This window comes from Megalops cyprinoides, chromosome 2 (assembly GCF_013368585.1).
Source record: "Megalops cyprinoides isolate fMegCyp1 chromosome 2, fMegCyp1.pri, whole genome shotgun sequence".
NCBI classification, from domain to species: domain Eukaryota; kingdom Metazoa; phylum Chordata; class Actinopteri; order Elopiformes; family Megalopidae; genus Megalops; species Megalops cyprinoides.
Window position 1 is genome coordinate 5,395,969 of NC_050584.1, and position 27,109 is coordinate 5,423,077.

Here is a 27,109-nt window from a genome sequence, read left to right on the forward strand (position 1 = left end):
GTTTCTTCCATGTTCACATGCACATGCTGTGATGGCATATTTAAGTATTCTAATGGGTATAGAATACACTGTTATGTTTCCTTATAAACACCAGTGTCCAGCTGCTGCAGAGATGTATCATGAAGGTCACTTATTTTTCATCTTTAATGAACCATCAAACCCATTTGGCGCCATTCAGGGAATGATGGTAGTTGAAATAATGAAAATGAAAAATAACACACCTGTATGAAATGTCATAAACTCTAGAATGTGACTGTGAACACATAATTTGAATAAATAAGCATTTAATGGAAAGTTGTTTTTGGGCACATTGAACAAGAGAACTTGTTAGCACTTGGCAGCATTGTTACTTTGACACTGCTGAGCCTGAGCTCAATCACCTGGCAGCCACCTTCCTCATTAACAACAAAGTCTTCTCACTATTAGTCAGTCACATGGCTAGTGCAGACACTATTTTTGTCCCACTCATTGCTGTTACAGGAATGCCAAGAGGAAATGAAATTAGTGAAGTGAGGAATGGGTGAGCTGGCCTCTTACTTTTGTCCTCAGCAATGATGGAAACAGTAAAATCATGTGTACGTACATGATACAAGACTGCAGGTGAACATAGTTCACAGGACACTCGTGATACTGGTTACAATTTTGCAATGAAATGTAATGTGAAATATTTCAGACAATGGCAAATTTAATCTGCTTTTGAAAGTTGTTTACCCATTTTATTTGTATTTCCTTGCATAAAATAAAGAACATAATGGTATCTTCTTAATGTCATAACTGCATTCAGTTATTTTGTGTTCTGTTTTTGTTCAAATGATGTGAAACATTTATTGGTTGAAATTGAGGACAGTTCAGTGGTTAAAGATGAATTATTATCGGGACTGAATCTCAGTGCTTGGACTGCATCTCTGGTTTTGACCCTGCCTGTGAACTGGTTTTTCGATCTGCCGTGTGACTTCGTTAATCTGCCCGGAAACCTACGCTCTTTTGGGTCTGCGATTGAGTCCTTGTCCTAGCTCCCTGACACTGAAGGCCAGTTTTAACACATTTAACACATTCATTCACTGGATCTGAAAATTCTGAGCATTGCATGAATGAGAAAATCAGTTTGATATGATATTTAAATATGAAGGTGCCATTTGGTATAAAAAACTCCCTTGTCAAATGAAGTGAAATAAAACACAACACCATTACTGGCATCAATGAAATAAGTAGGAACGGTAAAGGAGCAGATAGACAGTGGGGACAGACAATAGACAGTGGTGTCGTTAGGTCTGATCATGCGGGGCTAGAGCCGCAAATATTTTAAGCGTAGCCCTGAATATTTTCGCCCTGAAAAAGGAGGTGTTTATAGCAAAACAACAGACAGACTGTGTAACAGCGGAACTTGACTTTCAGCGTCCGAAGGTGTGATAATATTTACTTATTATAAAGGTAGATATAACCTCCCCAGCGTACCGATGCCGATATCCAAGGCAAACTTGACTTAGCCCCGGATGTTTTCAATAGCTAGAAACGCCCCTGCCAATAGAACATGTTGGCATTGGCTGAATATACCTCCTCATGATTTAAAAAAAGAACTAATTTGAACTAATTTGTTACAGTGTAATGTACATTCAGTCTTTATCTTTTGCAGTCAACCAATTTTAGCTTTTATGCAATTGCTGATTAATAGTTCTGACACAAATTAATGTATGGCAAAAAGTATACAGTGCTTGGTGGTGGTGGTACATGTGGTGGCTCTCGTTATTCACATGATATTAATTTTATGTCTTTCAAGCGATCCTCATTCTACTGTATATCATTTTAACTCAGAGAGAGGGAACAATGTGGCATTAATAGTCAAATCAAAACACAAGCTGTCTGGCATCACATGCCAAGCCTCATAAGAAGGTATTTAAATTGAATCTCTCCAGCTCAAGAATTTGTTTGTTTTGTAATAGTTGTCGATACACCTCAGATCAATGTTCCTTTTTAACACTGCATTTCATTGAAAACAATATGTGCCAGGATTGAATATGTACTGTGTTTTATGGCCTTAAGCAATGTATTCTCTTTTAATGGGGGTGGTCATACCCTCTGACTTTTCACCTTAGGTGCCACCAAAGAGCCTTTTTGTGGGGATCATATTGCAAAGCTATAGTAAATTGTGCAAAAGTACACAGATTGCATCTGTGTTGTGATCCACATAAACAGGTTACAATAACCGCTCCTGTCACAAAGAATCCTGGAAGAAACCATTTCTTGATGAGGAAGAGAAAGAGAGTTCAAAAATAAAGAAGGTGAAGTAACAGCCGGCACTCTAGTTTCTGGATATGTGGCTTGTTCCTATCCACATGGGTAACACAGACTATGAATCTCATGCCAAGTTGATTGTAACATACATATCACTGTGGAACAGAATAGGTTTGTTCTTTACACAAACACACATACAAACACATCTGCACACATTCACTACAACAGTTCAGTTTCAAGTGTCAAAATCTTACCACCCCAATCTGTAAAAACATAACCTGCCACATTTAAATACAACCCACAGAATAAAACATTAGTCATTATCTACTCACTACATTATATGTAATCCAGTCAGGTGGTGTACTATCTACGTATATAGCTCCGATTAGTCTAATTTAGAGTTCAGGTGCATGTAATGGCGTTTGATCACTCGCACATTGTGTCTTGAGGAGTAATCCTTGTAGGTGTTAATGGTCTTGGAAAGAGAAAGCACTGCACTGGTACACAATATTGCCCAAAACTTCATCTCTGGAATTTGACTTTATTTATTCAAACCTGAGTAACTTTTTTCCTGCCTAATGCTTGCTATGATGACAATCTTCAAAATATGTTGCAAGAAAGAGTCTTCTGTATATGCAAAACCCACATACACCTACACACCAGATTTGTACATTTGGCTCAACATAACCCATTCATTGAAACACACCAGGCACTACCAGAAACAGTCAACTGGTGGCAGTAGAAGTTAATTAATTTGGCAACAGCGGCTCGAAAGGTTCTGCCTTGCGGTAGCCCTATGGCTTTTAATCTGCCTTAAGTCATGTAAATAAGCCTTTCAGTTTTACTGAGCAAAAATAATACATTTTAAAGGTATTTTGAACATTTGAGTGTATCACATACACAATCCCCCCCCCCCCCCCCCCCCCTCCCAAAAAAAAAAGCTCACCAACAAAATATTTTGGAAACAGGATTTGTATTTGCATATTAGATAGTTTGCCATTAAATTCATTAAAAATTATTATTATTATTATTATTGTTATTGTTGTTGTTATTGAAACTAATAATATTAATAATAATAATAATTTGTATTCTTCAGCTAACTAAGAGACAGCATGCTTTCCTATCAATTACATCATAAACACTTATTTTGTAGTGTGGTGTTTTTCCATTGCTTTCCAGGAATATACACCAGGTTTCACCCTCCTGGAGACAGCATCCCCTGATGACAAATTCACAAAACGTGCCGTTGCACTCCGGTAATATGATTAACTAACTGAGTGAGAAATATTGAACGCAATTCGCACTATTGATGTAGCTGCAAGCCACATTACGAGGGATGCAGCATTAAACCTGCACAGAATAACTAATTTAAATAATTTAAATTTGTCCAGCTAGTCGTTTTCATATCAAAATGTATTTCACCATGCATAGAGGTCAAAGAGCATTGAGTCGTCATTGAGTCGCTTGCTAAACACTGCTATTCCACTAGAAAAACATTAAACTTAATTTAAATACAATTTAAATAGGCCTACGCTGAACAACTAAATGTTGAGCATTGATTTATATGTAATATTTTAAAGATACTACGCAATATAACATCATAACTCTGCTTGTGATTACGCCATGCCCCGTGAGTCACTTGCAGTAACTGTTAGGACCCTCATACATTTTACCCAGTGTGCGAAATACCCGCTAGCAATCGGGGGTCCGAGCTTTGTTTTCTCGAGATAACGAAATAATTAACTCGTGATATCGAGATAAGGAGAAAAAAAGAATAGCAAGCACGGCCGTTCTCGGCTTCCGTACAAATATATTATTTTATGTTTATTTTACATACAAAGTAGGATGTACTGTCATCCCTATTTTGGAGACAATGCAGAAATTTACTGTGATTTCAAAACCGGATAACTCGTCAACGCTTTGTCACAAGAGAAACAACTAGTAGGCTTATCATCCGAAAGATTAAGTTCTGCTGTTTATTTTGATATGCGGTATCTACGTTGTGAAGCGATAGGGACTGCGCGACTTACTAAACCGAGAAGCAGGAGTGTGAAAATGGGCGAAGAAATTAGCAAATATATTACCTTGCAGAAGTTTGATCTGTCTCCATAACGTGATTACTTCGGTATGTACAAATATGTGACTAGCATCATTACGAAGCTCCTTTTCCACTCTTTCTTGCAATATGTGTTCTATGAGTAATTCAAACTAGAGTAATGGGTATGCAGATTGTAACTATGATTAAATTTGATGTAAATTCAAAATAATTTTTCTCGCCAACACTTCCTCGCATAGACAAGCAACTAGCATCGTTAGCGATGAATAGGCCTAGTTCAGCCGAGAAGAAGGGATGTGATTTTGGACGCAGGCTGCGTCTGTAGGGCTTTAAGGGATAAAAGATATTTTTAGTGACAATTGCGAGTGACAGATTTTTAAAAGATTCTTTCCAGAGACACCCCCCAAACGTTGCTGTCGAGGCTTTCAGGGAGTCTCAAGTGTCAATCAAGGGGTCTCAGACCACCCGTATTTCGCACCCTGATTTTAACACTTAGCAACAGGAGGACGTCGTCACCAGGACCAGGACTTAAAACATTAGGGTGTTAAAGCGAATTAAGAGTTGCGCCTGTTTTCTAAACTCTACGGTAGTCTTGAGGGCGAAGGAAACGCCGTGGTGGCTGAATAACGCATATAGTAAATGATGCGTGCAGGGGTTGTGCAGAACGGATTTGTACAATGAATGTGGGAAGTAAATACTGCGACGAGGACAGCGCGTAAAACGACGGCAGCATGTCGCGCACGTTTTAATTGGTATATGTGCATCTGTCTATATACCTTTGCATGAAACATTCTATTTGCTCATTCTAGAGAATGCAGGATAGAAAGGGAAATCTATTTTTCGTTATTTTTAACTGAGGGTGAGGTCCTCTCAAGCCCATCAATTTACCAGCTATAACTATACAATGAAATAGGTGTACGGGCTTTTCATGAAAAACAACCGCTTTTGGGATCCTATGCTTTTTCTCAATCGATTTTTCATGCATATTTAAGTGTCTTTATTCTGCAGTATACGTCAGCGAATGTAGCAACCCAACTAGTTACAGGATCCCGTCTGAAGCAGTCGCCGCTTTACCGCGGGGTTTTATTAATTCTACTCGGGTATTGGGCGCAATATTCTATAACCGCCGCAAGCAACAGGGACGTGAGCGCACATTGTGAAGACAAGACACCAAAGAAGAAAAAACGGAATATAAGGAATAAGATGACTATGTCCGTTCAGGAGAGGAATTCGGGGTCTGGGGGGAAAGAAGATGAGAGCGAGGATGAAAGCGAAATTCTGGAGGAGAGCCCTTGCGGCCGCTGGCAAAAACGAAAGGAGCAGGTTGGTCTCTATCTGGTTGTTGGTGGTATTGTGCCATTTTATTTTGCGACATTCAGCACATGGGAAGTAGACAGTGGAAAAACACTGGCGCAGAACTTATGTCATACATGGGTATGCAATGTACAGGACGTGTACGTCTGTTTTAACTAGCTAGATGTGTTCATCAGTCATGCCTATATACAATTTTCTAATAATTGATTACATTGTTTTAATGTATAAATGAGATATAGATATTGTCTGGGGAGGGGAGTTAATGTACTAAAGTAGCTGAGTAGTTGCCATAACATTTTATACGCTCGGTTCTGCGTTACTGACAGTAGGCCATATCCTTGTTAAAGTTGAACGTTTCCTACTTTTCACACAGGAATTTGCACAGGGGCTCTTAGGGAGCTATTTGCAGTCACATGAATTTCCTAGAAATATGTCGGTGCGACACAAGATAGGGAGATGCTGAAGGTTTTAGAACCTTTCTTGGAGTCTTTGGAGTGGTAGCTTTTGAAGCAGGTGCAACCGATTTAAAGAGCGGTTTCCCGCAAGAGCCCTATTCTGTGGTGTGGTCTACCTATGGGGAAATAGGCACACCGCAAAGCGGGCGGGGTGTGGACTGACTACTAGCTCATATTGGTTTGGGATCTAAAGCACGTACTGCAAACTGATAATTTCCCCTGGCTTATTCATTGTAGAATGATATATCGACGAAAGTGATGACATCTCCCCTATAAAATGATGACAATAACGATGGTATCGAAAACCGAATATAGATGATCTCCATCTGGGGGTATTAAAGTGATAAAAGAGTAAGTACCTCTAGCATCCCTTTGGAGAAACGACGATGCTTAGGTTATGAAGTTAAAGTGGACAGGTTTCTGTTTTAACCATACGGACTACTTTCAATGCAACTTTGCGTTTTGTGCTGTATAGCACTCCTTGCTGATTGTTGAATAGCCTCACTGATAAGTTGTGTATTTACTGTTGCGATGTTTTTTTTTAAGATCCTTAGAGATTCTTTCTTAAAAACTTATTATGAATTGGCGTGATGGCCAGAGAGGTACGCCTCCTGTCTAATGTAGATAAAGAGGAGCATTTAAAATGGAGGTTATCTCCATGGCACAAATGTTGCCTCTGTGGCTTCCCCAAACATCTGCACTCGGTATGGACTGCATATGCAGCAGTTTACTGGGACTGATGGTAAACTTTTTCATTCCATTGCATTTTATTCATTTTCCTTTCCAGTGACTCTTGATGTTGTGTAAGGGTTTAATGTAATAATAATAATAATAATAATAATAATAATAATCTTTTTGGAAACTATCCCAGCAAAATTTTGTGATGCATACCCATGACTTATTTTCTGCACTGTGACATTTAAAAAAGAAGTGAGAGAAAGGGGGCACAGGCATACTTAGTACAGGAAGCCTCTATATTATTTCATTCTAGTAAATCTGTGTTGTACGTCCATTGATGGCACCACTACCCATCAAGACTGTAATGCCTTTGTAAGTGCCAAACCATGGAGCCGTGGAGCTGTGGAATACAGGGCTCTTGTGCAAATGAATAGACAAGGTCAAAACACGAATATTACTGAATCCCCATCTCACCCTTAAAGGTGTTGTGAAGCACCATCCGGTCTGTGGTAGATGCCCAGCCAAGGGGCTGCCAGGAGCCAGAGGAACAGAAGTAGTGAGAGAATACCAGACCTCTTTAGCACAATGTTCTAGTTTTAAGCTTCAGACCTAAGCGCTTATACCTGTCACTCAAATTGTATCTCCATTCACCAGCTGACACCTATCCAGCTGTGTGTGAATATGCAGATTAGCTGTCTGACTCAAAGGAAAAAACGCTGAGAAATGATGATGCATGGTAAGAGGCTTATCAGAGGATTACCACTGGCCTTTCAAATGTCATCATATTCACCAGCATGTGACCCGCTCACTTGGTGAGCGTTTCACCACCAGATTTTACTTCATTGGAGATACTGATGTGCTGTGGTGAGGAAAAAAAGCATCCTATCTTCGTCCCTTGTCACACTCAGAATCGTTTTATGTCATGTGACCCCAGGTGGTCAAATGGGGTCTCACTTTTGTCCCAGTCCAAAAGTAATCGAGCCATTTGGCCATCAGATAGCTGAAGGGTAAGGACAGGACTTCATGCTGGTGTGCAGCACTGCTACAGTTCACTTGCTGGGTCAGGTGGCCCCCAGGGCTAACAGATCTCATGTTGTGTTCTGAGAGCCAGCAGTGGACCCTGTCTGGTGCAGTAGGCTTTGTTTTCATGATATCACTGTGGGGGCCTTGTTCCTGTCTTTGTATTTTCTTTTAGTTTGTGTAAAGGGCACATTCTCTACTGTTCCTCTGTTGCACCAAAAAACTTAATGAGAGCCCCATGAGATCTGCCCATGAGAGAAAAATAATGGATAAAGATTACAAAGTTGTATACGGTAAAAGAGGTATGTGAATACACAAATATAAGTGTGTTTTATTTGCTATGTGTGTGTTTGCCTGCAGCTCAGTATCTGAAAGCCCATTTTATGTTCCTGACAGGCACGTTTCATTCAGATCATTCAGTTTAATTGAACACACAGCCACACAGCAGCCTCTTTCACTTTTCTCCTCTCTTTCAGGATATTGTACTGAATCCCGATGGCCCAGTATTAACACAGTGTACCCACATTAGCACTGAAAGCTAGATCAGAGAATTGTTGTACTTCCATTTGACTTTGTAACAGATAACTTAAATATGATGCTTAGTCTTTCATTGAACTTGGCATAAAGAACAGCATGTGAAGCTTTTTTTAAATTTTTTTAAATGGTATATGCCTACCCTAAAGCAGACACCACAGCCAGTGGGTTGTGACATCATTAAAGAGAAATAGCCATCAACAGAGACAGGCCATGTCAGTGAAGGCCCAGATCAACCCTGCGTCTGTGGATAATGAATCAGGTTGCCCACATCCTCTGTGCCCGGGCCTGTGGTGAGAAAAAGAGACTTGTATTGCTTTTATATGTGCAGTACTGGTGTGTAACATCTGTCTGTTTGGGTGCTGTATACTTGAGCATGTCTCTCTTAGAATAAATTATTTCACGGATATGTAAAGACATTTTATGGCATAATTAAGGATCAGTGTATTGGTTAGATCTCATGGTGTGCATCAACATCAACCTGACAGGGCTGATATTGCTTTGAGGGTTGACTTTTGTCAGCTGTTGTCAGTTACAGATAACTTAGTTTTGACTGACCTGAAGCTTATATTTCCCAGCCAATTTAATATATTTCCCTCACTCACTACTCTGGGTTATAATAGTGTGCTCTTGTTTTTGACTCTACCCCTCATCTCTGATATAACCTTGGGGAAACAAGGCTGAGAAAAGCAAAAGCCGAATCCCTGAGGTTTTTGCCGATTTAGAAATCCTGGCTGGGTGCATTTTTTAGGTCCCAAAAAGAGGACATGTCCGGGAAAAAGAGGACGTATGGTCACCCTACATCTGAGCGTTCCATCTCATGTATGTGACATAGACTCTGCTAGGTGTAGCTGATGTAGAGCGGCAGCCTCACTCTTTAGACCCTCTTTAGAGTGTCAGGGTAGAAACCACATGCTGGTTTGCCTCTAGGTCTCGGTGTACACTGGAATAAAGAGTAAAGATTAAGCATATACAGCTGTGGACTATGTACTATGGACTAAATGTAAGAAGCTGGCTTGTTTGAAGGGCTGTAAGATTGCTCGAAGAGGGTTCTTCTTCATGCTTAAGATGACCTCAGTGATATCCAGCTTCCTGCTGGAAAAATCATGGGAAAAATTGAACAAAACTAGATTCTTTAGAATGTCAGATGTCCTGTCTTCTTTTTTGCACATTAGAGACAGGGGTCTAGACATCTTTCATAGGGGGCTGGAGTTTTTGTAGGAGTTGGAATATTGCAAAATTTGCAGATTGATTGGCACGTAGCTCTGGTGTTATTTGATGTAGCAACTATTCCTTCGCAGTTTAGATTTTAAAGTACATTTTTCATATTTGAGTTAAAATGGGCATGTTGAAGTGCTTGTAGAGTCCATGTTTTTTGACGGATTGCTTTAACATTTGGAACATCATTTCAGCGAGGCCTTGTCATTGTGCACAAGAAATTTAGCAATGATTGATACAACAGTGAATGATATTGGTTCATTTGCATATCAATTAGTAAATTAAGCAAATGATTGGCTTGAAGCGGCCATGGTTTTTTTATATTTTATATACCTTTTCCTTCATAAATTAGACAGAGGTCAGTGTAAGCGTTTTGCATATCAAGTTTTGTGTTGATCAGGCTAGTGGTTCAGAAGCACGTGAGCATTATATGTCAAAAAACTCATTATGTCACCATTGCAATTTGATTGACACATAGCTCTGATGTTATTTGACGTAGGGACTATTCCTTCACAATTTAGATTCGCAATTTACACCCCAAAGGCCCTACAAGTGAAATTTTGCATCAATTGAAGTTATGGTTCATGAGAAGAAGATTTTTAAGTATATTTAAGAAATTTCAGAATGATTGATGCAACGGTGAATGATATTGGGTAATTTGCATATTAATTAGGAGATGAATCAAATTGATTGGCTTGTGGCGGCCATGTTTTTTTGATGTAGCAGCTTCTTCTTCGCAATTTAAGTCGGGATTTGGTTCAAGATGACATGTAGCAAATTTTGTGCAAATCAGCCCAACCGTTCAGGAGAAGATGTCATTTTGCTGAAATCATAATTATGCTAATTAGCTCAAAATCCAATATGGCGGACTTGAAAGGTTCAGGAGGCAAAGTTGTTCTTTGTGATGAGGGGAACTTGTAAACCAAGTTTCGTGACTTTTCGTATAGCAGTTGCTTGAGGGATTGATGCGGCGGAGGATGAAGGACAAGCAAGTAATACTGATAACGTTCATCAGGCAGCGGCAGCTAATGTTACGGGGCAAGCAAGTGGCAGCTAGGAGGTCAAGAGGGAGTACCGGGTTCAGTGGGAGCAGGAGGTCACGTGGCTGAAGAGAGAAGATTAGGGTTGGGTATTTTCCGACACCGGCGATAAAGCAGTACTTTTAAAACTTTTAATACTTTTAAATATCTAGATGAATTAGACAGCTATGCTTTTGACCTACCAGCCTGCAGGTGTTCACAATCTCAGGCTTTATGCCAGTAGTCTTCTACACAGACAGGTGGGCGGAGAACTACAGCCACAGTCACATGGCTGCCATTTTATTATCACTGATTGCTAGACAGATAGAGATACATGATTTACAGCCTAGGGAGGGGAATCTGTTGTCTTATCAAACCTGCTTGATCCAGGTCCTTCTGCTCTTGCAGTGACATCAACAGACATGGTGGGATTGTGGGCTGTTGTGATGTGGACAGTAAATTGCTGAAACCTTTCACTTGCCAATGAGTTGTTTCTATCACTCATACCGTTGTTTTGATAGCTCAGGTCTGCCCTGTTTGCTTGCATGTGCAAGCATGTGCAAAAATCCTGGAAATCCTCGTTGTTCCAGTGGAGAAATGTATTTCAAGCAATAATGAACATCTGGTCAAGTGTGTGAAAATGCATGATCCCAGCTGCCCAGTGCCAGCCCATGTTACCCCTGTCATGGCTTGCTGAAAATGCTGTCCTGCTCAGATGGACTGGTAACTAGCAATTAAAAATGAGTTAACAGCCACTGGAGTGATGTCCTGGGTTGACAGTGACCCTGTTTGGAATGACAGCTGCTCAGTGGAAAAATGACAATGGGCTCTGCAGCTCTGTTAGCCTGATTGTGTGATCTGATGCCTGCTGTAGGCGAATCGATGCTCGTGTCATTTTGGGTCTCCATTTAACCCAGAAAGCCCTCAGTTTAATACAAAAGTGCTTCATAGAATTAAATCTGCTCTGTCCCCAAGCTCTTAATCTGTATTTTCCTGACTATTAGGCGGCACATATATGTTTCAGCGGATTGACTGACATTTTTTCTTACGGTGACTGAATAGGTTTTGAGTGTGTGTGTGTTTGTGAGTGTGTGTGTGCTTTGTGCCGTGTGTGTGTGTGTGAGTATGTGTGTGCTTTGTGCCGCGTGTGTGTGTATGTGTGTGTGTGTGCTTTGTGCCGTGTGTGTGTGTGTTTCCCGGCTTTAGGGCGTACTCGCACTAGGCCCGGTTGCCTTGTTCCGTGCCCGAGCACGATTGTCCCCCCCCTTCCCACTCCCCTGCTGGCCTGCGCTCACATTGCGCTTAACGTTCTGGGCTCGAGCACGCTTACGTCATCACAATGCGACTTTTTGTGTTGAAGAAACAATGGACAGCACAATGTACAGCACAATGGTTGATTGTACTTACTTTGTGGCTTATTTGGAGTCATTTTGGGCGCGGTGACACACGGCCCTCTCACATGCCTTATAGATTTATCGATTATTCAATGCAGTGATTTTCAGTTAATCGTGCTGCACGTGCTGCATGTATTTTCTCAAAATCTCCATGTGCTCTGGGGGCCTAATTGAACCAGCTCTCTTAACACGGAGTTGTTTATTATGATCAGATCCGCTCTCAGCTCTGCGTGTCCCTCTTCATGTTATGGATCTGTGACATTTCTTTCATTCTTTCATAAAGATTTGTAATGTCTTCTTTGTGGCAGACACTCTTAGAATGTGTTTAGGAAAAGTTCTAGAATTGTGTAGGATTGTGCAGGATACCACCAACCTTATTTAGTTTGCCTCAGTCTGGATTAAGGAAGTATGATACCTCAAACCAAAGTAAATCTGTTCTGTCTACTGCGATTCTTTGAACTCAGATGTTTAGTGAACAACAATACATCAATACAATTTTTTTTTTGTCTGGTTTGTTTGTTTTAAGGAACCAAAATTGGAGTGCTGAAATGCTGGCTTTGAGTCTTTGATGACTGTTGAAGTAGTTGAAGACATTTTTATTTCCTTTTCCTTTTATGGCTTTGCATGGCTTTAGGTTTGTAGTGCACGGTGGTGAGTTACAGCACATAAACTGCTGTTTTTATTTGAGTATCAGCATGCAACTTTTACCTTGCTCTAGGAATGACCAGGCTGTTACTGAGTAACAGAGCAGAGTCGTTCTCTTTGCTGTCATTTATGTAAAGGTAATTGGTTATATGTTTATTTGTGTTCAGACAGTGTTTTGTATTTCACAGAGTGGGATATTAATTTCGTAATTTGGCCCACAGTGCTGCTTATGTTCAGGCAAAGTGCTGATGACTATGAGCAAACCAGTCTCCTGAGGATCTCCTAAAGGAGTGTGCAAGCATGTGTACGGTGCTGGAATGTGTGTAAGACAAGATTAACAACCTTGAAATTATATTTATGTTTATATATCTGGCACAGATCTCAAGTGTCACTTTCTTTCTGAGTTTTTTGTTTTTAGGAGGCATCAGATGCAATTTTGCCGCATTTGAAGGTGGTTAACTTTCTATCAGATATGACTGCGTGGGCTTTCTGGTAACACAGTGACTCAAACAAGTGCCCTCTGGTTTTCTTGTGACATCACTGATGATATTTAGGGAGCTGTGTCTGTGAGGAAGCTGTCACCCCCCCCTCGTGGGGCATAGCTAGGCGTGGGTGCCAAACTCCACAGGGCCCAAACAGCCTCCCAACATGGCAGCGGTCTGCGGCACTGCTGGGAGAGCTGCAGAGTGGGGTTCCTCCTGGGCTAAGAATAGCCTGTGGCAGGTGCACGACTGTGGATCCTGCTTCCCGGACGGGCTGTGGGCACAGGCTCCCTGGATCATGGAAGGAGATCTGAAATATGGCAGTGATGTTCCCACATTAAACAAACACCTGACCAGATGCACTGTAACAGAGCTCAGACCATTTATATATACATGGACTCCTCTCTCCTACTGCCAAGGCAGTCGATTTTCAGCTATGATTGCTCTTTTCCACTGAGTCTTTGTTTCCACCACAGCGCATGTATCAGTTGGAGCGGGACTGACTCCATATGGTCACCCTCTCTGAGAACAAAGGAAAGGAGACATGGAAAAGCGCCGTACTTCATCCCCTCTTATGTCATGTGGCTGAAGGAAGGGATAAACAGATTAATTTCCCCATGCTTCCTTGGCAACCCCCCCCCCTCCTAAGAATCTGCTGCCTCATTTATAGTATGTACACAGATTCACTATTAAAATTCTAATGCACAGACTTTACCATAATTAGGGATGGCAGTGTAGCATAGTGGTTAAGGAGCAGGACTTGTAACTGAAAGGTTGCCGGTTCGATCCCCACTGGGACGCTGCTGTACCCTTGGGCAAGGTATTTAACCCACAGTTGCCTCAGTAAATATCCAGCTGTATAAATGGGTAACATTGTAAAGAACTGTAACCTATGTAAGTCGCTTTGGATAAAAGTGTCTGCCAAATGAATAAATGTAAATAATTATCATGCACAAATACAATCAGATTTACCAATTAAACATATGCATCTTTCTGTGTGATGCTTTTTTACCTAAATGGATGTTCCAACTGTTTTCAAGCTGTACACTAAAGCACATGTGTTGAACTTTGATGGTCCTGGTGGATGCCTGCTGTGTTTTCTCACCTGCTCTTGCTTATTGTTGCTTCTCAGGGAAATACATAATAAATATATATTTGAAATAATTAATTAATTGTTGAAGGGGCCAGATAAATTAAAAACTTTGTGATGCCATAATGCAGAGATGCTAACTTGATGTGCACAGCTAGTATGTATGTAGCAAGCTAGCAGGTAATTTCTGTCATGTCTAAAAGAAGCGCCACAGGGAGCAGTAAAGAAAGTCAGAAATACAATAAAGTTCAGGGCAGATCAGGATCCCAGTGGTTTTTATGAACTGGTGGGGGTGGTTAATGTTCTGAAAACTTTTCATATAAAAATTTAAATGCTGAAGACTGCAGGAATAAACACACAGTGCAACCCAGAACAACTTTATTTCATTTTGTTCAAATTTTCATTCCGATGTTAATATCAATTAACAATTTAAGCACTAAAATGAGAAAAGAATATTACCATTTATTCCTTCTGTCATCTATCAAAAAGATGAAATGCTGTATGTTTTTACAATGTAAATGGAAAATGTGATTTTTTTTTAAACCAAGAAAACAGAAAACAAGAAAACGTAAAGTGGAAAATTGAAAACAATAACATGGATTTAGTTTGACCCTACATATGGCAGGTAACTATTGAAAGATGTAACATTTAGATCAGTGTTAAATTATAATAAGGCCCAATGACATCAACTACATTGAGCTCAGGTGAAGCATAAAAGAGTGCAGGCAGTCAGCCTTCAAGGTCAGGATTTAAAATTCTGTCATAAACAATGGCCACAGTGAACTATGATGAGTGTAAGCCTTTAAATGAAATGTATTTGTGTGTTCTTGCCACCATGAAATTCAGTGGTCCTGCAATGAATTTAGAAGAAATGGACTTGTCTGTAAGTGAGAACAGTTGTCATTGTCCCTTTCTCAGAGATAGGATAAAAAGTAATAATAAAAATAATTCACAATTTTAACATTTTTACTTTAAAATTTGCTGGCCTTAGAAATCAGTTATCCCAGATTGCACCAGATTAATCAGACTGCTGGACTCGCAAAAATGAAGAAAGCTGTTTGAGCAGACATTTCATGAATGATGATTGTTTACAAGGAAAGCATAACTACTACTGGGCAGGGATAAGGGTTCTAAATACAGTACATTGAAGAGGTCAGATCACTACTGATAGTAACCCAATGTGTGGCCATGAAATAGAATCAATTGATATGGATCCACATTCTTTCATTACTGTGTTGTTCTGCAATTACCTGTGGTCCAACTCATTTTCAGTTCCAGCTCAGTAGAATGCCAGATATTGTGTTCTGTTGTAAAATTTTTTTCTGAAATTTTTTCAGACAGCTTTCACAATAATTTGTCCGTGTTCAGGGTTTAGGCTTCATTTCAAAACAGTTTCTCACTTTTCAAATTAGAAAACACTGTAAATTTGCTGTGTACATGTTATCAAAAGGTTGACAAAATGTAGTGTACAATGTAGTGTACATTTCACGTTGCCTGGAGAGCAACAGATCTACTCTTCTGTGCTCTAGTGTCATTACTATACCACAAGGAAACATTTACACGTTAAACACTTTTGTTATGTGAGTTTATGCATTCAGGAATGTTAGACTTTGCCTCAAGGTTGGATGTGGTATTGTGTCAGCTGGGCATTCACTTCATAGTCCAGTCATCTAATACAAAGCTGAACCTCCTCTAGGAGCTGGCTCAAGGCTGTGGTGAAAGAAATCTCCTTTTCAATACCTGGCCAATGACGTCCCTCTCTATAACTTCATGGCTAGGGAAAAGTATTACACTGTCATCCAGGATTGCTTTTCAGCTTTTTATCAGCACAGCAACTACATAACATGTATCTTTGTTTAATTTATGGGTTTTGAAGGAGCTGTATCATCCCATTTGTATTGTTCAAAATACTTTTGTATCAAATGCTATGGTATGGTGTGAAAGCATGATTTCATAACTTTTTTTAATGAAACCGTTTTACTCATTCTGTGTAGGACGGTCATGCATAAATCACATACATACAGGTGTAATTTACTGAAACAAAATTCTTAAAGCCTGTGTACATCTCCACTTCACCTTTCCACGTTAATTTATCCATGAGTGCACATGAAGATTTACTCTATTTCTTTCTGCTAAAGTTTCTAAATGTGTGTTGGTCATAAAATGTTTATCTTCACTTGTTGTATGTTACAAAAACAATGAAATTTAAATGCACGTGAGTCATTCAGAACACAGAGTTAAGAAGTATTGCAGTCTGATGAAAACAGCATATGGATTTCTCTAAACTGTTCATTGAAATATAGGCAAATGGCTACCCCAACACAGTGCATACCATTGATCGGTTCTAGGTGAAGGGAACTGTGGAGACAGAGCAGACAGGCGATTGACCGGTTTCAGCCGATGATCAAATATGCATTGTTACATACTTGTCTTATTGATTGTCATAAAGTGGCAAAAAGTTGTATTTGGTGTAAATTCAACAAAAGAAATCTGTCAGCAGCATCTTTATTCAAGGGTCTAATTGTTTAAGAACCTTTGTTATTGTGAGAGTTGAGTGACGTTGGTGTGAAGCTTAAACTTAAACATAATATAGGTCCTGCTCATTTGAAAATAACATGTAAGGGGATTATAGTCATATTTTTTATCCTTGTAATAACTTTTTGTGCAGTAATTTTCATTGCTCACTTGAGCAAAGGCCACAGGGGATCCCAGTGAATGTTTGAGAAAAGTACTTGGCTCACAGTAACATTCTAAAATTGACTTTGAATCAGTGATGTTGGAAATGAAGGATATGCTTAATCACTGCTGTGCTTTGATTACAGTATGAATATGATTTGGTGTCACATAGTCACAGTTTCCACAGTCACCACCAGGGTTGCGGTAGTGAACTCACAGACACACAGAAGTTCTGTTCACTTGATTAAATGAGTCACCGGGGGGGGGGGGGGGGGCATCCTGAAGACCTTATTATGTTGGAGATAAGACCACACCCCCTCTCCCCAACATCAAGACAACAGAAGCAAGAATAGAAAAAGAGGCCTACGGTAAGGGATGCATTGTGCCTTCTTCCAGTTCTTCCCCTTCCCTCTGCTCTGGGTTTTGATTTCCCTATCTATGTAAAGCAGGCTCTTTACCACATAGAGAGTTTCATAGAGCTGTTTAAAGGTTAAAAAGCTAGAAACTAGTGGTAGCAACAGCTGGCTGTGATGTCAAGGACCACGGAGTACAGTACTTAAAATGGTGGCTGGAGAATTTTTGCAAACATCTCAGTAAAGTGATAGGATATTAAAACCCCTCACTAGCTGCTTCCCTTCTAAAGTTTTGACCTGGTGGCCTGATGTTTGCACAGTTCCTCATGTTCTAGAGAAATTGTAGTGAAGCTCATGGTGAACAGTAGATTGCCTGGAATCAGCAGTCTTGGAACAGGCGTCAAATCTCCTTGCGCAGAACTGGCACAGACTCACTGGCTCAAAGTAGAGTTGGGACCTCTTTGATCCATTATCGGTATCGGGTGCCAATACTGACGTAATTCACTCATCGGATATTGGACTGACATTACTGATCCACGTACCGATCCAGATTCCATAGTCTGATGTTTTTATGAATTATAAATATGTAGCCTAATAATGCAATTTTAAGCCCACAGCCAAAATGTTTTAGCACAAATTAATTAGTAATTAAACAGTTCTACAAAGATATCCAGTAGTCCGCATATTTTTTTTTTTGTCTCCCAGAATTCAATGAGTTAGACGTACAGGTGGAGCACTGGACCATTAGTCTGCAACTGAGTTAGATGGTTAACAGTTGGCTATCAACATGGCCTAGTCCTGAAACACAGAACAGCAAGACAGAAACTTAAAAGCCAACATTCCGAGAGGTGGAAGTTGTGCTGCATCATATAATAGGCTGTACCCGACTATCTGGAAATCAGAAAATCCATTAGCATGAGTTTCAGTGATGATTTCGACCACATTAAGATAGTCAAATGCAACAGAGTCGTGGGAATATATTTTTTTAGCAGACACTTGCAAAAATGTGTGATCTCCACAGCTGAACCTTAGCACCTGATGCTCTCTCTCATCGGGGAAGGAGTATCTGCCTCCACACACTGGGAAAGGAACGACCTGCTGCAGCATATTTCCACTCTCCGCCGATCCTCACTGCACTGCAGTAGAAAACTCCAGATAAAGGAAGATGTCTTGCAAAGCACGTGGCGACTCTCTTGATGCATTAAATGGGTTTGAGCTAGAGATGCACCTATCCACTTTTTTTTCAGTTCCGATCCGATTATGATACCTGAATTTGGATATCTGCCGATACCGATACAAATACCGATACCAGAGCTCTTTTTTCTTGAATATTATTATTATCATTATTATTGTTGTTTTTGTTGTTGTTGGTATTATGTGTATGGTTACATGAATCTGTAGTAAACCACACAGCACTTCTTTTTAAAAGAGCCAAAAATATACAAAAATGCATTAAATTTAAATGTATTCCAAAGCAATTTATTTTTAACTGTAGTTTAACCCTTTCACACGTAACTTATTTTTTATGCTATGTAGTGCTAGTGCGCATGTTAGGATACATGGTTTGTTATGTTTTCATTAGCATCATTAAGCCTCTCATAGTTTTCAGTTAGCATTTGCTATATTTTTTAATGTTAAATCGCTGTTTACTCAAAGCTAAAATTAGCTAGAATTATTCCAATCTAGTTTTCTAATTGCACTGGTTTTAGCATACGCGCTAAATAGTTAATCACACGGTTTGACCATATGCGCAAAAGTGCCAGAGAGCATATTATGGGCACTCTGAGAAATGTAAAAATTGACAGAATCAGACTTCTCTGTATCTTATTAATTTGCAGATTCCCCAAATAAGGTGTGCTTGTTAAAACATTGAGAATATCTGAGTACACTCAGGCAGACCAGTGCACCAAGGCAAAGTTTGCATGTCATTCTGTTGTCTCTGTTCTCTTCAACAATCACTTACAGGGCCACATGTATCAATGGTGCGTATGCACTAAAATTGCGCACTTTTCTACACATAAAACGGTATTTCTGAAATGATATTTCCTGGGAAAACATACGTACCCCTGCACATGGTCTCGAGGTGGCGTATGCATAAAATTTGTAATTTGCAGATTGGCGACACCAAGAGGAACCAACGGTGATGCAAGTAAACGGATCTTGTGATGTAAGGTGGGAACGGGAGACGCCTGACAACATATTGATTGTGGCACACCAAATAAACTGTTGCTGTTGCTCAAGTAAGCACTCTTGGGCCATAAACACAGCCACCCAGCTGAGGAATGTGTCCCCGCTCCTCCACACCAAGGAACTGCACGACAGGGTGGGTCACCAGGGGGTAGGGAGAGTAAGAGGGCAGGGGATCTTGATGACTCCAAATCCTTCAGGGACCCTTCCTCCTGACCAGTGGTGACCATGGTCGCACGGCAAGTTGTACACAAAGACTGATACATATGGCCCACAGTCACTTACAGTTTGCAGAAGTTTATAATGAGTTGTGCCTTTAGTCATCCTGCACAGAGTCATCAAACTTGTCTGGTAGCTTCTTCTGCTCCATTTGAAAACTGCAAGTCTCCCTCACCCCAAGACACAGCAAAGACAACAAAGACATCTGAATATGACTATTCAAATGCAGTTTGTCTGATATTGTCATGTCAGTCACTGTTTTCTATGAAAGGTTACTGTGTATAAAAACATTTGTCTTTGCCTGCTGAAACAAGAATGATCTATATGAATTAAAATGCAAATCTAGTCTAATTTGTAAAGCATGGAGGACAGGGTTTATTCAAACAGGGTTTCTTTCAGTGAAAAATAAATGCAGTTATGTGACTGTACTAGCTGGGTCTATAAGATACAGGATTGTCTTGAATTCTTCCAAAAGCTGTTGATTAATATTCATCTGGTTGCTCTATTTCCATATATATACTATTCAGTAAATATGAAGTGATTTCACATTGTGATCTATGTCAAAACAATTGAATTCTGCCTGTAGAAGGTTAGGGAGATTCCTAATATTTTCTCTTCACCTCTTCTTTTCTCCTTCAGTTTCCTGTAATTTTCTATTTAAACAGTGATATAGACATCACCCACAGCTGTGTTTATCAGTATATATTTATGTTTTGGTTGGAGAATATTATTTCATTCTAATTCATTTTTTTAAGTAATAATGCATTTTGTTGCTTGTTTGTAGACATTTGCATCAGTGGTAGAGTGCTGTCACAATTACATGGCAAGACATTGTGCATATAATACACTTAGCAAATGACAGGTTAAACTGAGAGAGGCTCTTTCATGATTGGTCAACAATTGAATTGCTATGATCAAGTAAAATGAAAAGACATACCATTGTCCTGGGGTACATAATGTCAGTGATGACTTTAAATAAAAAGATATGGATCTTGATGCCATCCTATCCTGTAGCCAGCATTAACAAGGGGGGCAGAAAACAGGCCACAGCTGTAATCTGCCCACTCTGTTGCTGGGAAGTCATTGCCCAACTATCCTGTGTAGAAAGTGTTCGCAGATGTTGCTAAGCTGTGAACTGTGCTTTGGCAGGGCTCTGCCTTCTGCTCTATTTCTGTCTCTGTCTCTCTCTCACTTGGGACTCCTATAATGAGCTCGATACCCACTGCCTTGCAACTCTTCCCGGAATAGTATAAAAACACCACATTTAAGAAAGTTTCTCAATCTTAGTTTGCTGATTTTTTGTGAGTTACTATAAGTAAGTAAACCGTGAAAGGTGCCGTTTGAAAAGGACTCATGTTTTTCATACACGCGTCTTGATGGATTCAGAGGCACCATCTGAAGGATTTTGGCAGGGATGTGAGTTCGCTCCATTCTCTCCCATATCTCCCTGCTCTCCCTTTTCTCTAGCTGTCTTTCCACTGACCTGTCATAGCTATAGGTCAGCCATATCTGAGATGAGCCAGAAGTGTTTCCTCAGTAAACTGGGTGGGCCAGAGCTCAGATGAGAAAAGCAGAAATAATTTTCTGTACTTCATTTGTCCTTTGCATTATTACCTAACCAGAATGCCTTTTCAGTGCTTTATCTTACTCAAATAGCACATGATTCATTCTTTTTCATGAACCATCATGCTAGAAGATAAACATTTTTCTTACCAAGCTGTAGGTCTGATCTGCTTATAATCATTTTTCACATCTTTTATGTAGTGTCTCCAAAATCAGAATAACAAAAGCACTAGAATTTCATTCCTCATTCATTACACAAATGCAATGTAGACAGGTGTTGGCATTTCAGGAGACGTTCAATTTAAAAGATGTTTCAGGAACAGCAGCAGTAGATACAGTACCTCCATTTTGAAAGACTTTAGACATTAGAAAGACTCACACAGAGATCATTGGAAACAAGTCCTCTCTCATTGTTTCAGTGGTTGGTGCTGTTATTGAATTACTTGTATTGGACTAGTGAGACAGCAGTTGGCAAGATTCTTCAACTTAGAACTTTTGATTGGTTTTCATTTTGGAAGGTTTCTTTTATTATTTATGGGTTGGGTTCTCATAAAAAGCTGGTGAAACATTTTATTGATGTTGATTAAACGTTTTGGTTTAGGTTAGGTCATAAGGACAGTTGCTTCTATCTTAAACTTGCATTTGATAGGAGCTGTTGAAAGGGTGGGTCCTGCATATCTGCATATTGATGTAAATTCCGGGAGTAATTAATTCAAGGGAACCACCTTATCAAAGCTACCAGCTCTTGGTCATTTCTCCACGATAATGGTGATTAATGCCGTTTGCCTTATAACCATGTGAGAAATTAAAGTTCACAGTCAGGCAACACGTAACTGTACTGCACTGTTCAGCCATCCACAGCCACAATGTTTCTTGGGCTGTTAAACCCTTTCCAGAATTCACAGTTCCTCCTTACGACTGCATCTGAACTAATCTAATGATCATTCATTATGATCAGCTTGAAATATCATTATGTAATAAAACTGACACGCAATGCATAGCAAGCAGAGGCAGCCCACTTTTACTATTTTTTTTTACTAATACTATTTTAATACTATTATTTCGAAATATTACAAAAAAGCCCACAACAACGTAACTACATAACCTATTTTCTGGGTTGCCCACAGCATCATTCCCCCCCCCCCCCCCCCCCCCCGCTCTTAGTTAGATTTACCTGATTGTGGGGGGTGGGCGAGTTATCTGAAGTAGTGAGTGACACTGACCGTGAAATGTGATATGATTAACATCAGTAGCCTAATTCAAATATATATACCATGTCAAAAAGACCAAAGCCCTCTGGTGCCCAGGGAAGAAAAAGAAGAAGAGGAGGAGGAAAAATGGGAAGCAGACAGAGGTAATGTGATGAATGAATAATTTATCCATTGCACAGTAGTTATCGTTGGAGCAGAGTGTTACTGGCTTAATTTAAACTATAGTAACGTTCGATAATTTAATAAATAGCTAGAGTTAACGTCAGTTACTCCCACCTTAAATTCATTAGGGAAAGTTGGAAAGACTTTTCATAATTTTTGAGAAATGCACTTTTTCTTTTAAGAGTGCTGCACGAACCATCTACATTTTTATTGACATCTTAGTCTACTTGGCCAACATTAGCCCTGCTTGTAATAGTCAATTAAAATGCTTTTCCTTTTCCATCCCCTTTTGTAATTAATAGTTGTAACGTAGGACTGGGAGATAAAACGATAACAATAATTATCGCAATATAATTTTCCTTGATAGAAATATAACAAATGTTCGATATAATTAATTTCCGTGCTTAGATATCATACACAGAAATGAATCATGAACTGCCAGTCATGTCGCAGGAATAGAGGTATGTATTGTGCAAGTTAGGTTGCATGGTGAGAGGTATGAAGCCAGGCCAGCACGTGGTATTGTTTACAGACGCAGTGGCTGACAGGCTTGTAGTTGGAGCGGAATAAGCAAAATAAGTGAAACCGAAGTGACACCGAAGAAAAAGCAGTGCCCATGACCAGCTTGAAAGACATTGTCGACAAGAAAGGTCACTCAGTTTCAGTAGTTTGGAGATATTTTGGCTATTCTCAATCTGACAAAAAAACAGAGCAGCGTGCACTGCAAACTGTACCGAAGACACCTTCTATCAAAGACAGGCAACACCACAAACCTGTTTCATCAGTTGAAACAATATCACCCGTTAGAACATGCAGAAAGTAAGAAATTACAGTCCCAAACGTGTGTTGTTAGTGGAGCCTCGACAAGCACCAGGCCAGCAAGATAGCAAGGGTGAAGTTTTCCCTGTACACATCCAAATTAATGGATAAAAATTGAAATTTGAAGTATATGAATATATATGAATATAATGAACGAATTAGCTGAAATTTTGAACTGGAGTTAAATGGGATGGATGACTCCACATAGAATAATGAAGGGATTCTTTTGTTTAAAGGAAAGAGTGATAGTGTTGATTACATTTCTATTTCTAGCTAGCCCACTACTCTTAGACAGTTTGAACCTCTGGTAAATTGATTTGTAAAATCATTGGGCTGTGGGATAGGCCTTTGGTCATGCCACCTTGCAGGAGTCTCAGCACAGGCATTTTTGTTCCTGTTAAATGCTGCTGTTGGATTTACAACCAACCCATTCAGTAGCAATTACACTTTCTTTATGGAGAATGGAATTCACTATGCCAGGACCTAATAAATGGCACTAGGAACAAAGACTACCCCAGATGTTTTTAAAGAAAGGAGCCTTAGCCAGCTGGTGTTGTGAAACATTTGTCTATTAGGCGAAGGTGATAGTTGTGCAGTACATTCACATCAAAGGTGCTGGAATCAAAGTCTGTCTTACTGGAAGGGGACAAAATGTGCTTTTGTGAACAAAATGTATTTCATTTCTCAACACTTAATTGCATTTTATAAACCTGACATCAGAGTTCTTTCCTAAGCTGCCTTGCTGCCAGCATTGTGCAGATATGAATGATGTTTTTCCACTGTGAAATTGGGCCAACTGCTTGTCAAAAATAGCAGCTAGCTTCCAGATAAATGATGGAAATATCACCACAATCTGTCAAGAGATAAACATTTTCTCTAGATAGAGAAAGGGAAGGGTGCATGGAGGCTAGACAGTATTTTATCTTAGCACTACCCCTTTTTTTCTGAAGTGCTTAATCCTCCCATAGGTTCTATTTCCCTGGTGTTGTGAGCTCAAAAAAGTCACTGTTTAAGTGCAGCACAGTGAAGCTGAACTTGTAACAACAAGAGGGCCTCTTGGAATTTGCATTATATCAGTTAGCCTGAAGGGAAGCATATGACATGTCAGCGAGGGTTAATACAGGAATATATTTCATACCAGCCCATCATCCCATTCCATCTGATTTCCGGTATTGCATGAAACTGATACAACTGATCAGCTCATAGGAGTAATGCCATCTAACAGTAGCACTAGCAATACTTTAGGAGAACCTGTTCAAAGACAGCAAAAGCTTGAATAATCACTGCTCACGGTTAGTGTGTGCAGCATGTTGAGTGTTTGTATGTGTGCGCAAGTGTGTGTACGAGGGAGGGAGTTTATCCCATGCTATGGCTGCAGTAGTAGAGGCATGTATAGATTAACGAAATTTCTCCTCTCAAATAGGACAGCTTAATCAAAGCACAGTTACCTTAAAGGTTGCCAGTGCAATGGATTAGAAATACTGTGGGTGGACTGAAGCCCACCTCTTCAGTAGGAACATAAGACCTCAGGATCATTATCATAGGGTGGGTATTAGAATCCCGTTGCATTGTACTTAGAGCCATTCTGGGCTCTGCGGGCTTCTGGATCTCTGCCAGCAAGTTCCACCAAATTGTGTTTGATGTTTTATTGGTAACTTCCAAAAAGGATGATTGAGACTAGTCAGAGCACTTTATTAACTCCCTAGGTATTCAGAATAAATTGTTCCTGCTTGTATGAAAATTTGTATATTCTTGACATTGCAATAAAGTATCTGGATGGTGCTTCAAATGTAAAGTTACTTTTATAATTGTATAGCACTCAGTGAGGGATGATACCATATGCAAAGTAGATCTGTACAGGTTCCTAACCTGATTCCTGCTGGAAGAGATAATGATCTCTTCACCACATTCACAGACCTCCCCCCCCCCTTCCCCTCTGCTTTACTGTTTTAATGGTTAGCCTGTTATGGCAGTAGAAACACACCACTGTGGCTTGTGGCTTTCTGTTCTTGAGGCTTCAGTCCTGCTATCATAACCTGAACAGCAAACTGACAATCTGCCCCTGTTCAAGACCAGCGATGGTGACAGCTCTGTGGACCAATGACAGTCTGGCTCCCTCCTGTAACAAGGGCTATGGAGGGACCCAAATAGTATAGAGTGTGATACAGGCGTCCTGGAGAGCAATCAGGGCTTTACTAGGGAATGTTCAGTCTTGTAGTCATAAAGGCAGGCAGGAGACCGTAGACACAGTAACAGCCAAATGTTGCAGTTAATTCTGCCTCGGACTGCTTTCCTGGTTTTTGACCCTGCCTGTTCTCCCACTTCAAACTTGCCCTACAATCTCAACAAACCGTTTGGGACCGTTTCCCCTATTTAAAATTTTTCATCTCATATTAATTGGTTCTATAATCAATATCAAAGAGTTCATTTTAAAAATATAAAATGAGCAATGTATAGTTTGTAATCTGAAAATAGTGTAATCTACATGAGCCCATTTCTTGGGTTGGGTTTTTTTTAATATCTTGGTTCATCCAATTAAAGTTCATATCTCAAGGAAATACTGATGGAAGCAGCAGGTTTCGTAGCAGGCAGACGTCCCCTGGGTTAGAATGCAACACCTCGCTCATAAATAGATTGAAAGCGACACATACCCACTCACAATCTGACACAGACAGACACACACTTGTGTGTGCATGTGAGTTCTCACACACACACACATAGTCACTGTGCCTTGGATCTAAAGTCAGTGTGCTCTTCCAAGATATTTTCCCTGATGTGGCCTGTGATGGGATGACCAAGCAGTAGGAGCAGTAATGAGTACAGTACACAGTGCTGGCAGACTATTTACAAAAGGCAAAACACTGTAATTCATGCATGAACAACTGTGGGGTTCTTCATCACCACTTCTCTCTACAGCTCAAAAAGACCACCACACTGAATATGGGGATCAGCTTTATCTAGGTTCCTCTCCTAAAACTCTACCAACTATGGGAAGTCAATTATCATGATCAGTTATATTTACATGTGTTTTATCATTACTATTACCATGGCTCCAAAAATACAATCAAAATAGTGCTGTTTAACATTTAATATAATCAATATAATATCACTACCCCCCCCCCCCCCCCCACATTAGTTTGACTATTGATCTGCAGGAGCCTAAGTTTTGCATCAGAAACCATCCCATCTTTTCCATCCCCACATGCTGCCAATGCCCCCCAAACCCACCAAACTATGGGGTATGTTACTACCTTTATATTCAGTGGATATAAAAAGTCGACACACCCTTATGGAATTGCAGGCTGTTGAAATGTAAAGACAGAAATAACAATGTAAATGTCAGACTTTTTCCATCTGTAATGTGATCTTCCTACAAATAAAAATCCAAAGAAAAAACAAATAGTTTATTAGGAACATTTAAAATAAAAACTACAACACCCTGATTGCATAAGTCTGCACACCCTTTCATAATGGGGGCTCTAGCTGTGTTCAAAGTCTGACATTTACGTTATTTGTCTTTACCTTTCAAAAACCTGCAATTTCATAAGCGTGTGTAGACTTTTTATATCCATGGTAGTACTTTCAAATTGATTTTACTGTGCACATTTCCCCAAAATATTCTTATATACCTTTAACCAATGTTTTAGTCTTAACCAAGTCATACTACAGTATTTGTAATAATACACATAGTTAACATGCTTGCAGAACATAGACCGTGGCATCCCGGCTATGTGTTTGAGGGAGCAATAACATTTGAACCCACAGATTTTCACTTAACCAAA

The 27,109-nt window shown here is 39.8% G+C and overlaps 1 protein-coding gene across 1 annotated transcript in view; it reads left to right on the plus strand.

Moving 5' to 3' along the window:
* The first annotated feature begins 4,941 nt into the window (after window positions 1-4,941).
* Window positions 4,942-27,109, plus strand: part of LOC118772561 (nuclear receptor-binding protein 2-like) — a 68,336-nt gene continuing 46,168 nt past the window's right edge. Inside the window, exon 1 of the mRNA XM_036521003.1 lies at window positions 4,942-5,611. Within this exon, the coding sequence (XP_036376896.1) occupies window positions 5,492-5,611 (120 nt within the window). The 5' untranslated portion in view covers window positions 4,942-5,491. The remainder of the gene's footprint in view (window positions 5,612-27,109) is intronic.